Source organism: Cajanus cajan, chromosome 11, assembly GCF_000230855.2.
Source record: "Cajanus cajan strain Asha chromosome 11, NIPB_CcT2T_4, whole genome shotgun sequence".
NCBI classification, from domain to species: Eukaryota; Viridiplantae; Streptophyta; class Magnoliopsida; order Fabales; family Fabaceae; genus Cajanus; species Cajanus cajan.
The window spans coordinates 37,461,620-37,476,862 of record NC_138527.1 but is presented as its reverse complement, the minus strand read 5'-3'; the positions used below and the strand labels follow the sequence as shown (position 1 = coordinate 37,476,862).

At 26.2% G+C, this 15,243-nt stretch overlaps 1 protein-coding gene across 1 annotated transcript; it reads right to left on the bottom strand.

Annotated features, from left to right (window-relative positions):
* Positions 1-1,037: 1,037 nt before the first annotated feature.
* On the bottom strand, positions 1,038-2,564 carry LOC109801498 (protein SMALL AUXIN UP-REGULATED RNA 16). Its single transcript, XM_020362581.3, has one exon. It carries the CDS (start codon positions 1,581-1,583, stop codon positions 1,269-1,271), a length of 315 nt encoding a protein of 104 aa, XP_020218170.1. The 5' UTR covers positions 1,584-2,564; the 3' UTR covers positions 1,038-1,268.
* Between the last annotated feature and the right edge of the window lie 12,679 nt (positions 2,565-15,243).

The window sequence follows — 15,243 nt, the reverse complement described above, 5'->3', positions numbered from 1 at the left end:
TACACATTAATTATTAAAAAATTTAAACCGTGAAAAAAACACAAACAAACGGCCATAACTCAATCATGCCTTCCTTTCATTTCATCATCATAAAAAAAAAAAAAAAAAGAACCTTAATCGTGGTCTGAGATTTGATCACGTCCGGTTTTGGTTAATGGGAATTTAGGACACGTTAGCTGAGATATGAAGATGCCAATGCATGAAAGGAGTTAGTGGCTGATGAGTGATGAGCAAACTTTTCCCATGCAAGGCTAAACAAGGTGATGGCTTCTTCTCTAACTGCTTGTCCTATTTGCAGTGATTATTCTCTTGGTCAATAAAATTCTTTCTATTCAGATAGAGAGAGAGAGAATGTAGCGTACCCCGCATCGTATCCAAAAGGGATGTGACATAATGATCAACTATGTATCATGCATGATTAATAAGAAGTATGCACATATGCAGTTTTATGTTGCATTTCGTAATGCTAATCAACTTTTGCAGTTTTAGAAATGTGCAACAGCCTGTCTATGTCCCAACTTTCAACTATTCCACTGGACTTTCATCTTTAAAAATTACTTACAAAATAATGGATAAGACTATAAAACAAGAATAACAGAACGCTGGTAACTGGTGTCACCCAAATCTTGTTTGGGATTTGAGAAAATGGAGCTTGTAAAGTAACAATGAAATTAATTACCCTCTGTAATGCCCCGTGCATTCATACCACCTTTGACTGACCAAAACCCCCCCATAATTAAATCTGGGTTGGAAATATATATATATATATATATATATATATATATATATTTGTGTATGTGTATATATGTATATGTATGTTTTAATTTTAAGATCATTTGGATCTTCTAAATTATGAAATGCACAACTGCTACTTGACTTAGGCCAGTACTCAAAAGAAAGTTTGGTTTTTCTTTTTGCTTGAGGGTCAAAAGTTATGAATGTCAAACAACTTTTTTGGATTTAACCTCAACTCTTTCAAGCTAATGCAAGTTGAAGCAAAGAGGATATCAAAATATATATTCATCGGGGGTAATACCCTCATGAATAACGTTGCTTCATTTAACTCATTAAAGATACAAATGACATTGCCAAGGAATATGCTTGGGCATCAATCTATATATCTATACTATATACAATTACAATACCAAACGTAAAATGTTAATAGTAGTGACCAAGTCATGACCACCACTCGGCAAAGGGACTTTCATACTTCTAAATCACCACTAGCCAAGGGATTCATGATGGTAATAATGATAATCCCTCCTTTCTTATCTCATCATTGAGGTTAGGGTCTCAAAAGCGACTTCATCACAGGGTATGGTGAGTCCCATGTCATGGTTGAAGCCAAACTCCTCCTCAGCTCTTTGGAGCAAAATTTGAAACTGAGGGTGAGCAAGCCATGAAATTGGGATAATATATCTGGTCCTGTTCTCTCCAACATAGACTGCAAAATGGCCTTTTGGCACATCATCTGGAAGACCCTCTTCATTGTAGCTCTGCTTTTTTCCAAAACTTGAGCACCTTTTGAGAATTTGCTTGAGAACAACAGCTTGTGGTAGTTTATTGGATATTTTGATGGCCATTATTTTGCTCTTGAACCTTCTTCTTCTAAGTTTGAATTTTTTCTAGTAGGGAGGGTTTGAAAGTGTGGATTTTGTGGTAGAATGGAGGGGTATTTATCATGAGTTAGTATAGTGGAAAAGAGAACCAAAGTCATGTGGGTGTGGGGACTAGTAGCAGACCAAAGTGTTTTAGGAGAAACTTGTTTACCAGGGAACGCAAGTTCCAACACCAGTGAACGTTTGCTTGCTTGCTCCTTCCCCAATAGACACTGTGGCCCACTTTTTCTCTTAACTCAAAAATTTTCCATCACTTTGTCTCTATTCACTCTTCTTATTATCATGTCGGAAATTTTCACTTGCACACATCCTATTTTCCATCTTTTCTTACAACCAGAGGATGAGCGTTAAACTTGATATCTTTAATTAAAATCTTAAATTCGAGTATTGTTTTGTAGATAAAAAAAAAATACAGTTGAAAGAAGAGATTCTACGGAAGGTAACAAACCAAATTCTTGGATAGAGATTAATTAATAGCAAAACTAGTAAATACTCTATTTTAATAACATGATTATTAAAAAAGATGATGATGAATATATCTCAGCATTTAGCCTAACAGTTATCCACAAAATGATTTCCTCTGTCTAGTGCCACAATACATGTTATGTTACCATGGGTGATCAAAGAAATGTGGATTTTGTGATTTTTTTAGTACAACATTGCATCTCTATGTTTAACTCTTACCCCGTTTAATCACAAGTAGGCAAATTGGATCCAGAAGGGTTTCCATCGGGGGCTTTCATTGAAGAAGAGCTACACCGAAACCACCTCTTTTTGCTAACATGGTGTGAAAATTTGTAATCTGATAAAACTCCATTGCATAGATAGAATGGCGAAAGCAATATAAATAAGTGCGCTTTGATAGCATTAACTAGCTAGAGTTTAAGCTTCAACCATGATAGTTATATTGACATCTTTTCTATTTGGTATTCTAGTTTTATTGTTATACCAAATCTATACTTTCACAATTAATTAATTAGGTTTGTCGCAAACCAAGATAAGGTGAAAATCGTTTTCAGATGGAATTGGAGCTTAAAACCTATATAGTACAAGGCCAAATTTCATTTAACGGAACACTCAATCGTATTTCCTTTTTGGGTGCCATGTCCAAATTGTATTTTTACTATTTTGAAGTAATCATATACAATGAGAATACCAAATATGGCAGGCCCTGCTGGACCATGAACTTTGAGAATGAAGCCATTTCCTTTTCCTTAGAAGAGACTAATACTTAAACACATGCATGTTGTGCTTTGAAGGATGAAACAAAGAGACAAACCTAATTTCAAGTTAATTATACTCTTCCCAATTTGATCCGGTCCGAACTAATAAAAATTAAGTTAGAAAGGTATTAAATTTATTTAGCTTGATATTTTTTTTTAAATCACATATAAAAATATTAAAATAAATAAAGTAATTCGTTTTGATACAATTTAACAGATTAAGGCAAATAAAAAACTTAAAATAGATTGTCTTATTTTTTACACTTATCCTAATAGTTATTGACTTGTTTAACAACTTTAGTTAGAAGGATTTACGATTGAGGTAGATTAAAAAAAATTCTTCAAATTGACTTGACCCAACAAATGGGTGTTGTTGGATTGGGTAAATTATTGAGTTTAACATGCACAACATATGTTAAAAGCCTGAAACATGAAATTAATAATAAGTTTTGACTAAAATGATTACAAGTCTCAAATGAAATTAAAAAGTAACGTAACAACTCTTAAACAAACATATACACAAGTACCAAACAAACTAGAGAGTTTAACATAATAAATAGTTGATCTCAAATAAATTAAACTGACATATAACATGTTATATTTTCATTTTTTGGTTATAGATAACATGTGAATTGATATAAAGCTAAAAACGAAACGCCAGCAAGAAAAAACGTTGTTATTACTTATTATACTGTAGATTTTTTAGGCGTTGTTATTTTATATTTTTCAAAAATTAATATGTAAAATAGGTTAAATTTTATAAGTTCGGAAGTTTTGAACCCACGGCTCAATCCATGAATCCACTATTTGTGATTGAATATTTTTAATCGTACTCAATTCCAAAACAAATCAACAAACCGTTTATAGAATGAATTAGGTCAGAATCCATGAGTTGGCAAGAGAATAAACGCTTTTCTTTTTAATTTTTATAATAAAAATATCAAGGTTTGAAATCCATAATCTCGTATTTCCATAAATAAATAAATAAATTGGTAAACTCATGGAACAAGACTGTTACAGTTTAACTAGTAGTAATTAAATTTGAATTTAGAATATATAATTATGTTAAATATTATGCAAGAAAGGAAAAAGTAGTTCTTTTAATGACATTTTTACTGGATGAGATTTTTTTTTAAATCAGACCAGAGAAGATCTTAATCATTCAAAATATATTGAATATAATTTATTTTTATTATAAAGTAGAACTTTAAAAAAATTAAGGGTGAGATTTTAACACTTGAGAATTTTAAGTTTTTTTTTTTAACTTGAGAAAATCTCACTTTAAGAGAGAGTTTTTACTATCTTATCGACTCAAATAAGATTATTTTTGATAAAAAAATATATATTTACTCTATAAAAAATCATAATCTCATATAAATTATCTGATTAGACCAATTATTAGGCATACTTTATAAGTTTAGCACAAATTCACAAGTTAAACAAAACTTTTTTCATTCATTAATTTTAAAATTATAATTCACTTCTCTCTCTCTATATATATATATATATATATATATTTACAAATTCTTACTTTCTCTATGAACATGATCTACACATTATCTCAAAATTGATAATAAAAAATTAATCTACATTCATGGGATGGGACTTCCCATTAAAGGATTAATTAGTTCAAGTGGTACATATAAATAAATAAATAAATATTTGAATTTTGTATATAAAGAGTAATCTTCATTTTTTTTAAAAAAAATTATCTTATAAAACTATCTTGTATTTAATTATGCACAATTATTATTATTATTATTATTATTATGAAAATAACCTTACAAAATTATCTTATAAAATGTGGATTGGGCCTAACTTACTTATCTATGTAAGATTTCTCACGAATATTATTAATATGTTTAAGGTTTAAAAATATTTCTAGTCCCTTAAATTTAAGGTAAATTTGTTTTTAGTTTTTCAAATTTTAAAATTAGCCTTTGTAGTTCTTGTAATTTTTAAAAAAATTATTTTAGTCATTATACTCAAATTTTGTTTGGAAATATATCAAATACTATCACATAAAATTTACTTACTAACAGTCTTTTTAGTAAAAATGTTACATTAAACCTAGTTAATAATGCATAAGTGTCTCAATCTATCACTTTTAAGAGTTAACACAATATTTTTGAAAATGACAAGAATTAAAAAATATTTTAAATTTGAAGGTCAAAAATAAATTTATCAAAAATTTGAGACATTAAAAATATATTTAAACCTATATTTAATATCTACAATAGTAATTGTTATTATTACAATATCGAACTATTAATTGGTTGTCAATGTTATATTTAGCTTTGTTTAAAAGTGATGAGTAATAGGTTAGATTTTTTTTTTATCAGTAAAGAAAGACGTATTAATAAAGGTACAAGGAAGTACCAAAACCCATTTACAAGTGATGGAAAAAGAGAAACTACTATTATCTCTCCTCAGATTGGATGTAATTTATTTATGAATAAGTACAAATTAAAGGTTAACTTAAATCCATCTTCACATGTAGGCACAAAACAAAAACCTCTCATTCCCACCTCTTTTTTTTTGAATTTGACAAACTATAAGACATATTTGACATAAGTGTTGATATGCATATGCTAGTAATTTGAATATATTGGAAAACAAGTTTAAGTATCACATTAATTAAGATAATTAAAAAATATAAAAAATAGATAACCTTCACTTTATAAGTTAATTTTTTAAGATTGAATTAAACTTATAATTCATATTTTAAAATGATATTAAAATTATATAAATTCATTCTAGATGGGTCATCCACCATTTAATAACATATACTAAATTCAATAATATTAGAGATAATATTGAATTTATATCCATTGTAAAAACAAATATATAAATCTTTTTTAAATAACTTTTCAATTAAGGGCAAACTATGTCAACTTTAAATTCTACATCATAACTTGTTTACAAATTATATAAAAAAAACACTTTTTGTTTTTTAATAGTTTCCCACCATCCAAACAAACTCCACGCCACACAATAGATCATCTTTATTTATTTATTTCTATCATCAACTAAATCATGCTTGAAGAAATACATATTCGGTGTAGCAGCTAAATATTATAGAGATTGGAGTATACTAAAGAATCTCTAAAATGTCAAGGTTTCATATTTACTAGAGATTTTCGTGTTGCATCTGATTCGACAAACATCTCATCCATCCATCGCAGTTGAAAGATAAAAAAATGGTAATTAAGTATATTCAATAAACAAAACAACTATGAACAAAGATCCTGCCTTCGAGGAAAAAAAAAACTACCAACTGCTCCATCTTTGTTGATTACTGCGGCCAATTTTTTGATATTGTCTTTGACTATTTTCTTTTCTTGAATTCCGAGACCTACTTCCGAATTTCGTTCGTGATCTTTACGTCTCCTCAAGAATACATTGCATGCTTGCCGCAAATTAGGAGCTTTCATTTATTTATCATCCATCTTATTTATAAATAATTAAATATATTTAATTCATTTATTATAATAAATATAAATAATAAATTGGATCTAATCTATTAATTTAATTTTATCGATGTTTAGTGATTATTAACCATTTTTTTCAAATTTGTTTTAAAAAATTAAAATATTATTTTTATGAATTGATTAGATATCTATCTATCGAAAAAAAATTGTTAACAAATGGATTCGATGATAATTTTTCTTTAAATATATTAAATTAATTAATTTTTTTAAGTAAATTTTTCATAAATTTAAATAAATTAATAAATTATTTTTATTTCATTCATATCCGTGTTGCAAATGTAGCACGCATAACTTTTCTTATATAGTAATAACTGTTTTTTCTTGTCTTTTATTTTTTTCCTCTTTTAATTTATACTTATTTTTCTTTCTTCTATCTACTAAACTATCTATAACTGTTCTTTTATATTTTTATTATATATATATATATATATATTAAAATTTACCAATCCAATTATTAAATATTTTAATATTAACTTAATGATCATGCACACCATTTTGTTTTTAAAATAAACTTGCGTAGTTATGTAATCTTATAATGAAACCTTATTAATATTTTTTTTTTAAAAAAAATACTATACATTAACTTTATTTAATGAAATATCAAATAATTTTAAAGTTTTACAAAATTTTGTAAACTCATAAAAATAATTTTAAAGTTAACAGTTAGATTAATTAACTTTAATTACCGAATAAAAAATATTAATAAAATTAAATTGTACAAAGTGTTATTAAATAGTGTAACTTGAACTAGAGTTATTCCTAAAATATTGCCTGATTCTTATTATATGTACTACTGAAAAATCATATTTAATTAATATGATTTTTAAGATAACTATTATAAAAAATTTAATAATATATATTATATAGTGATTTATAATTATGTGATAGTCTATAAGACTTTTAGATTGTTAGTACATATATTATTTATTCTATATACACAAGAAATGTATCTAATTCTTATCTATTATGAGAACTATAAATATTGACAATGCAACTATATATAGATTATTAAAAGTTAATAATTGATAAAATCACCTCTTACAATATATAGTCATGTATTATATATATATATATATATATATATATATATAGTAGTGAAAAGAAAAATTTTAACTACAATTTAAATAAATAACTAAAATTAAAAATCAAAAGAAAAAGAAAATAGTTTATGCACCAATAATTTAAATATTTTTATATTGTTATCCAATACAAAGTTGTCATATATAATAAATTTATTAACTCTTACAAAAATTATTTAAAAGTCACCCATACCATGAATTTTAATAAATTGGTTGACGATATAAAATGGTTTACATTCATCATATATGGTTATTAAACTCTATGTTAATTAATTAAAAGAATATTAATGAACCATATACAATTATATACAATAAAGATTACGGGTCTATTTCAGAATTAAATCAAATATTCTATACAGTAAAATGAACTTATATGTAAATTAAATAATTTTTTTTAAAAAAAATTAATGTGAAAGAATTTGTATAATTAACTTACATATAAATATTTATTTTATTTTTCCTTCTTATTCACAATAAGCAACGAACATTTATCTTATTTTGTCCACACAACTTTAAGCTGATTTATGCTCCTTGTATTCCTTTTGTATGTAATTATTTGATTGCATGGTCCATGAACAACTTTTACAAATTGCATGACATTTTCGGGTGAAATAATGGTATATATCTGGCAACAATCCCAAATTTCAGTTATATTGTTTTCAACATTAAAGAGGAAAGGTGTCTGAATCAATATACTGTAGAAGTCAAGTGTGATTGAAAGGCCTGTTTGTTGGTAGGCTGTTACAATCAGTCTCTTCGAAATGGGCTCAAAGGGCTTTATAACGTCCAGTGATTGGATATTTATTACCTTATGGGTAAAAGCAGCCTTTAGATAAAGCCTGCAACAAAAGACAGAGCGGAGAAATGGTCTGGGCTAAAAAGCTCTTTAGCCCAACGAACAGGACAAAGGCAAATCCCATATATCTAGCTGGTCAATGAAAAAAAGGATATGCACAAAAAACATACCCCTTATAAAGCTAACTAACATTCTAATTTCTATTATCAAATAAGGGGTATCTATAAATATTTTTAAAAGTAAAATAAATGAAAACAAATATAATAATATGAGAAATTATTTAAAGTTGATTAATGAAAATTATTAAAAGTATTTTTTTCTTAAAAATTAAGGGTAAAATCGTCCAAGTTGAGAGAGTCATGGAACAAGAAGTAAAAATTTGGTCTATGATAAAGAATATGTTACTAATAGTTATATGTGTATAAAAAAAATGAGTCAGTGAATTGTTTTAATATTAAAAAAAGGGAGATAAGAATAACTTTTTTATATTTATTTAAAATACATAATTTTTTTTCAAAAATGTTAATTTGTTAGTTAATAAGTGTAGATAAAAATATTTTCATCTTCATATAAGAAAAAAATAAACTTTTTTATGTTTATATTATATTATATTATATATATATATATATGAATGGATCTATTTATTTTAGGAATAAATCTAATCAGACTTGTTCTTTTTAATAACTCATCTTCTATATTAAATTTCAACAATCCAATCATTAAATTTAAAGTTCTTAATGTATAAATTAAATTTGTAAGTGCTTAAAATTTGAAATCTATTTAATACTTTGTTCCATTGAATTTATATGTTAATTTTAATGAAATAAAATATCAAATAATTTTTAAATTTTTTATAAATTTGTTGACTTAATTTATGCATTAAAAACTTTAAATTCAACAAATTATTGAAAATTGATATAGAATATGAGTTATTGAATGAAATAAATTTATATAGACTTACTCCTAGAGTAAATGAATTATTCCTCTCTATATATAAAGAGATGTTAGAGGATAAATTTACGTACTTCAAAAGTGAGCATTAGTAGAATTACACTACTCAATATTTGATGTTTTACATCAAATTTGAATGATTCAATCATTAAATTAAAAGTTATTTATATATAATTAATATTCAAATTTTTAAGAAATTTTAAAATCATATGATATTTTGTTATATAAATTAAAATCAACGTATAAAATATTTTTATAATTATTTATCAATTTAAATTAATAATCAACATATAAAATATTTTTATAATTATTTGTCAATTTAAATTAGTAAAAAAAATATTATATAATTTTTAAATTTCATAAAAATTTACAGACTTAATCTGCACACAAAAAACTTTTAATTTAATGATTGAATTATTAATATTTAATGTAACATAATTATTAACTAGGATAAATATATTAAAATTTACTATTGAAGGAGTAAATCTATTTAACTATTATATGTGCGTGTCATTCTTTTTAGCTAATTCAATTAACATGTCCTTGATATGAGTAAAACTGAATCTAGATTACTTAAATCAAGTCTTGACTTTGAATTTGATAGACAAATATTATGATTGAGAGGACAAATCCTACTAAAATAACTATATAAATTTCATAATAAAAATTAATCATAAGCGAAATATCATATTTTGTATTAATAATATAATAAATTTTTTTAAAGACAATCTTATCTTTAATATACACTCAAACACAAATATAAACATTTCTTTCTACAGAAACTCAAATGTTAATTTACTATAGATCTATTTTTTCCAAACTCAACTTTTCAATTATAAACTTTCATTTATTACTTCCTTTTGACTATATTTTTTTATGTTTAAGTTTTGGCACAACTCATAAAAAATATTTAATGTTAATATGTTAAGTTTGAAATATTTCTATTTAATATCTTTAACAAGAATACTTATAAATAAGAATAACAACAGTTAAATTATTATATATGTAAAAAAATACTAATTAATTAATATTACTTGAAATGTATAAAACATCATATATTTTAAAAAAGTTAAAATATGAAGAAAAAAAATTATGGTATGAATGAAGTAAAAACTATAAAATCAATAATTTTCCCATGATATTAGTCTGTAAACATATTATTATCACGAGAACGATGAAAAATAATCACACATTTCTTATATCCTTATTAATTGTGATGTTGGAAATTTTAAATCTCACTTTCTAATGAAAAACAAGCATTTCAATATTGTAAATCTGATTGACATTAATTTGAACATATATTTATAGATCAAATTCATTTAATTGTTTGAAATTAAGTTTTATCAACTTTTAAAATAAATTTGTCCTATCAAGTTTTCAAGAATCTTATTTTAACACTTTTGCTTTTTCAAGATGAATATTTAATTAAGAGTTTTGTGCCATAGGTTAAACAGAAATATTAGTAGTAAGATACACTAAAAAATGAATTAAAGTACAATGACAATATTAAAGTTTATACACAGTTGGTTTAAATATATATATATTATTTAAATATATATACTATTTATTTATGTATAAGTTTCTTAAAACTTTTATAATATTTTACTATTTTTTGGTTCGAATATTTAACGCTAACTGTATACTATATTAAAGACTAAAACTCGATACTACTCATTATATCTTCTTACAATACATAATTTTTAATTTTAAAAATCAACATTTGTTTTCGTAATTATAAATAAGAGAATAGTACTGCTATTAATTAAGAAAGGCATGGAAAGATAATAGTTATGAAAGAAAGGCATAGCATAATACGCAATAATAAGAAGGCGTTGGGGTGGTTAGATTAATACGGTGACCCTATGAAATGAAGAACATGTGAAGGCATGTTACTCTTGTCTCCCAAACAAGACAAAATAGGGCAGGCGCTAAGGTCGCACTAACAGTGAATAATCAAAACATCCCCATCACTTCCTGTACTGTAAACACCCTATTAAAGCCTTCTACAATGTCTTCTTTTTTATGCCTAAAGTACTTCAAGTACACTGTTCAAAACTTAACCCTCAGGTTCAGGGGAATATAGCCTATGCCTATAGCCAATTATTTATGGGATGTGTCAATGTGAGAGGGGCAAAAATATAGATAATGACCTTTTCTTATTTATATAATTTATAAATATAAAAAAATGTATAAAGGAAAAAGTTCAAGTTTTAGGGTAGAGAAAAAAAGTGGAGGAAAAATAAACATATCTACCCTAATAAACCACAGGGTTAAGGTCATGATGATAGAATAAACATATATTTAAAAAAGATGAATTTCTCCACTTTAGAAATTTTTTTTTTATCTTATCCCAAGTCTCTAATTTACTGATTCAATCCTGCACGCGAGTTACACCAAACATATCCCACCAATAACATAGAACGTACCTTGCGTCAAAAGACGTATACCATGAACTTAATTTAAAATAGAAATCCAAATTTGCAATAGCTGTTAGATGTTAAATCTAATCATCATTTTAAAAGATTCGTTTTTAAGAGAGTTAGGCATTATATTAGTCTTCATGATAAAGTGATTAGAAGTTTAAATTCTCATGGCTTTCCACGCACCTTTATAAATCAAATAAAAACTAAATTTTGACCTATGGTCGATAGTGTACCTGCAAGTTATTACATTATTCAAACTCCTTAAAATTCAATGCAAAATTTTGTGCTTATGCGTATTCATCAGTTAATCAAATGTTATTAAAAGAATTTAAGTTAAAAAACTTAAATGTATATATATATATATATATATATATATATATATATATATATATATCTTACTGGAACATAAACACTTTGTTGTCCTAGTTCTAAAATTATATGTTTAGTAATTAAGTCGATCGGCAAGTAAGGGATTCAAAAGCAAAATGATAATTGGTTAAAGCAATCGGGCATTAATCATGTAATGTTTAATGTAATTAAATCAGCACATGTAACCATGTGAGGTCTTTCCAGTCAAAGACAAAGTTTGAATACAGGAGTAACATGAGTCATGAGCAATTGAGCATGGCTCGTTTTTCCACTAATTAACTCCGTGGGGTTCATAATAAGCAATTGGCTTTTGGCTCAATATAAACTTTCATATCCATTATTTAATTTCTAATTCTGTGCTGTACTCGTAAACATTTGTTTAATTAGCAGCAAACATTTACATGTATAGCTAGACAGATATTGACTATGAATAATTTAATCCGATGAAACCGTCATCCTCTTCTATCTTATTGGCCATAAAAAAGAAGGTTACGTTCAAGTACTAATAACAAATAGTTGCATTGAACACGTACCAAGTTTCCATGCACTCCACTGAATAGTCAAACTTTCTTAGTTGGAATGCCATTTAACATGACCCAGCTAGCTAGATTCCATATAAACTAATAAAGTAAATAGTGGACTGTAGAACCCTATATTTTCTGTCATTATTCTAGATTAAAAGTATCTTGATTGTTGCTTTCTTCTTTATTTTTTCTAATAAAAATCATTTGTAACAAAAATAATATATTTTTTTAATTGTGAGAAAAAAAACTCTAATACATGCTTACGATACATGGCATAAAAATCATGTTCTCGTCTTTCTCATCATGTCTCATTTATTATCTATTATGAGAAAAAATAGACATGTAAAATTAAAATGTAATATATATGTGGTGTTAAAATTTCATATGTATTGAAAAAATCGATTCTCCTAAGTTTTATGTATTCTTACAAACATATCACATCTTAATCGAGAATTTGACTCTTTTAAAGTATATTTATAATTGTTAATTAAAAACAAAAAAATTAAGAACTATGATAAAATTAAATATATATGTACGTATAATCTAAATTTATTTATTTATATAGATATTATTGTAAACCATTAGAGAATCATAAGATAAAAACACATGTATAGTGAGAAAATAAACTATCTATAAATAGATATGAAATGTAGAGAAAAAGTGTAAGAATATTAAAAATTACCACACATTTAATATAAAAAAACTAATCATATGGCGTTGTTTTAACTTATGTTTTAATACACAATATAAAAAAAAATTAAAATATGTACTAAGCGAAAGTAATTAAGGCGTTAGTTAACGAAGCGAACCAAGTCATGACGCACATGAATTTATAAAGAGACATATTTATAAACCGTTGTTTCTGGCAAGAGATTCTCTTATATAAACATTAGTTGTCTGGAGGAACAGATCGATAGAGTAACACTGATCATAGAATAGAATGATGAAGGGTCAATGCATGCCAAGGTTGAAAAGCAACTCATGCAAGAGCAACAAACCACCCTCCCCAATGACCTTATTGGAGCGTTTCAGAGAAGCAGTGCTCCGCTTAATGATGCTGTCAGCACTTTCAAAAGCCACCACCAACCACCGCGACGGAGAACGCCATAATCGACGCTATAACAATAGCCCTCACGATCCTCACCACAGTGAAGCCGTAGCAGATTGCATCGAGTTCATTAAGAAAAAAGCTGCCACCGACACTTGTTAATTCAAACCCTCAACGACGCTGTCGTTTCTGTCATGTCACTTACCAATTCTCTTATTCTTTTTCTTTTCTTTCTAATGTGATGTGATGGAGTTCTCATATTTGGCTCCACTCATGTATGATGATGGATTATGTACGCAGGGTGTGAGATGTAGACGTAGAATTCGATCTGCGTTTGTGAAATTGAAGTAATATTAATGTGTAGTGTAGATAATAATATTATAGTATTTTCCTTTCATTAATTAATCACTTTCTTCCTATTTCTTTGTCATTGTTTCCGAAAGGTTGTTCATAGGAAGTGGACAAAGTGGTAGATGCAAATTAAAGCGTATATACATGTCTTCTGGTTTGAATTAATGGGCCAACCATTTTCCGGTGTGTCCCCATAGGCGATAGTGAATTAGAATTTGTTGCCGGTCTGTCATTTGGACTATCTTCCTCGAACAATATTCAAGATTCCATCTATCATTATTTTTCTAATTTTTTTTTTTTTTTTACTTTAATATCATAATCCGTGTTCTTGTGATGATATTTTTTCATATTACTAATTAGTGTTCACACGGGTATGAGTTTCATGATATTTGTTTCTATCTCCACGGTTGAAACCTATCTCCATCCCATTTTTCATATATAATTTTCGTCTCATCTTCATGTTCGTTCAATATCGAGTATATTAGTATTTTGTAAAATATTTATTAATTTTTTTTTGTAAAAAAAAAAATACACATAATCTTTTTAGGATATCTTTATATTATATTACAATTGTAATTGAGTTGTTTATTTATCTTATATTTTAATCAAGAGACTTCTTAATAATTAAACAACTAGAAATGTTTCATATCATAATGAACAATCACACATAATTAAATATTAAAAATATTTAAAACAATTAAATCGAGAACAGGTATCAAACTCAGGATGGGGATAGCGACTGCAACGAGAACAGGTCGAATAAGTATATACACGTTCCTATCCTCAATTTAATATTTCAAATTTTACCCGTATCCGATAATTCAGGTATTCTCCATCAAAATCAGGACGAGTTCGAATATTACTTACGGTACAAACTTATTTGTCATCATCAATTTTCATCACACCGGTTAAAGAAACTATTTTTTTTTTCATAAACATTGTGCGTTAGAAATCATGAAGATGCTGAAAAGTATATTATTAATTAGAAATATATTTATTTTATTTCTTGGCTGTGTTGTAAGGGCACGAATAGAACTTGTTAATACAATTTTTTATTATTATATATTTTACTTATTTTTCCAAAAGACGCATTCTACATTAAATGAGAGATAATATCATTTATCTCGTGAATGAATTGACTTTTAGAATTGAATTAGGTTTAAATCTTAAAAAAAAAATATAAATGAGAAACAAGAATTTTTTATTCAAAAAGAAGGATTTATAGTTAACTCTATTAGAAATTACCAGCATAATTTATATCTTATTACTTTTATCAATTAAATTAACTCGAGGGGATCAACGAAGTTTTTTTCTTCTTCATAATTTACACTATAGTATAGCCTTATTTCTTTTCAACTTTAAAATAACA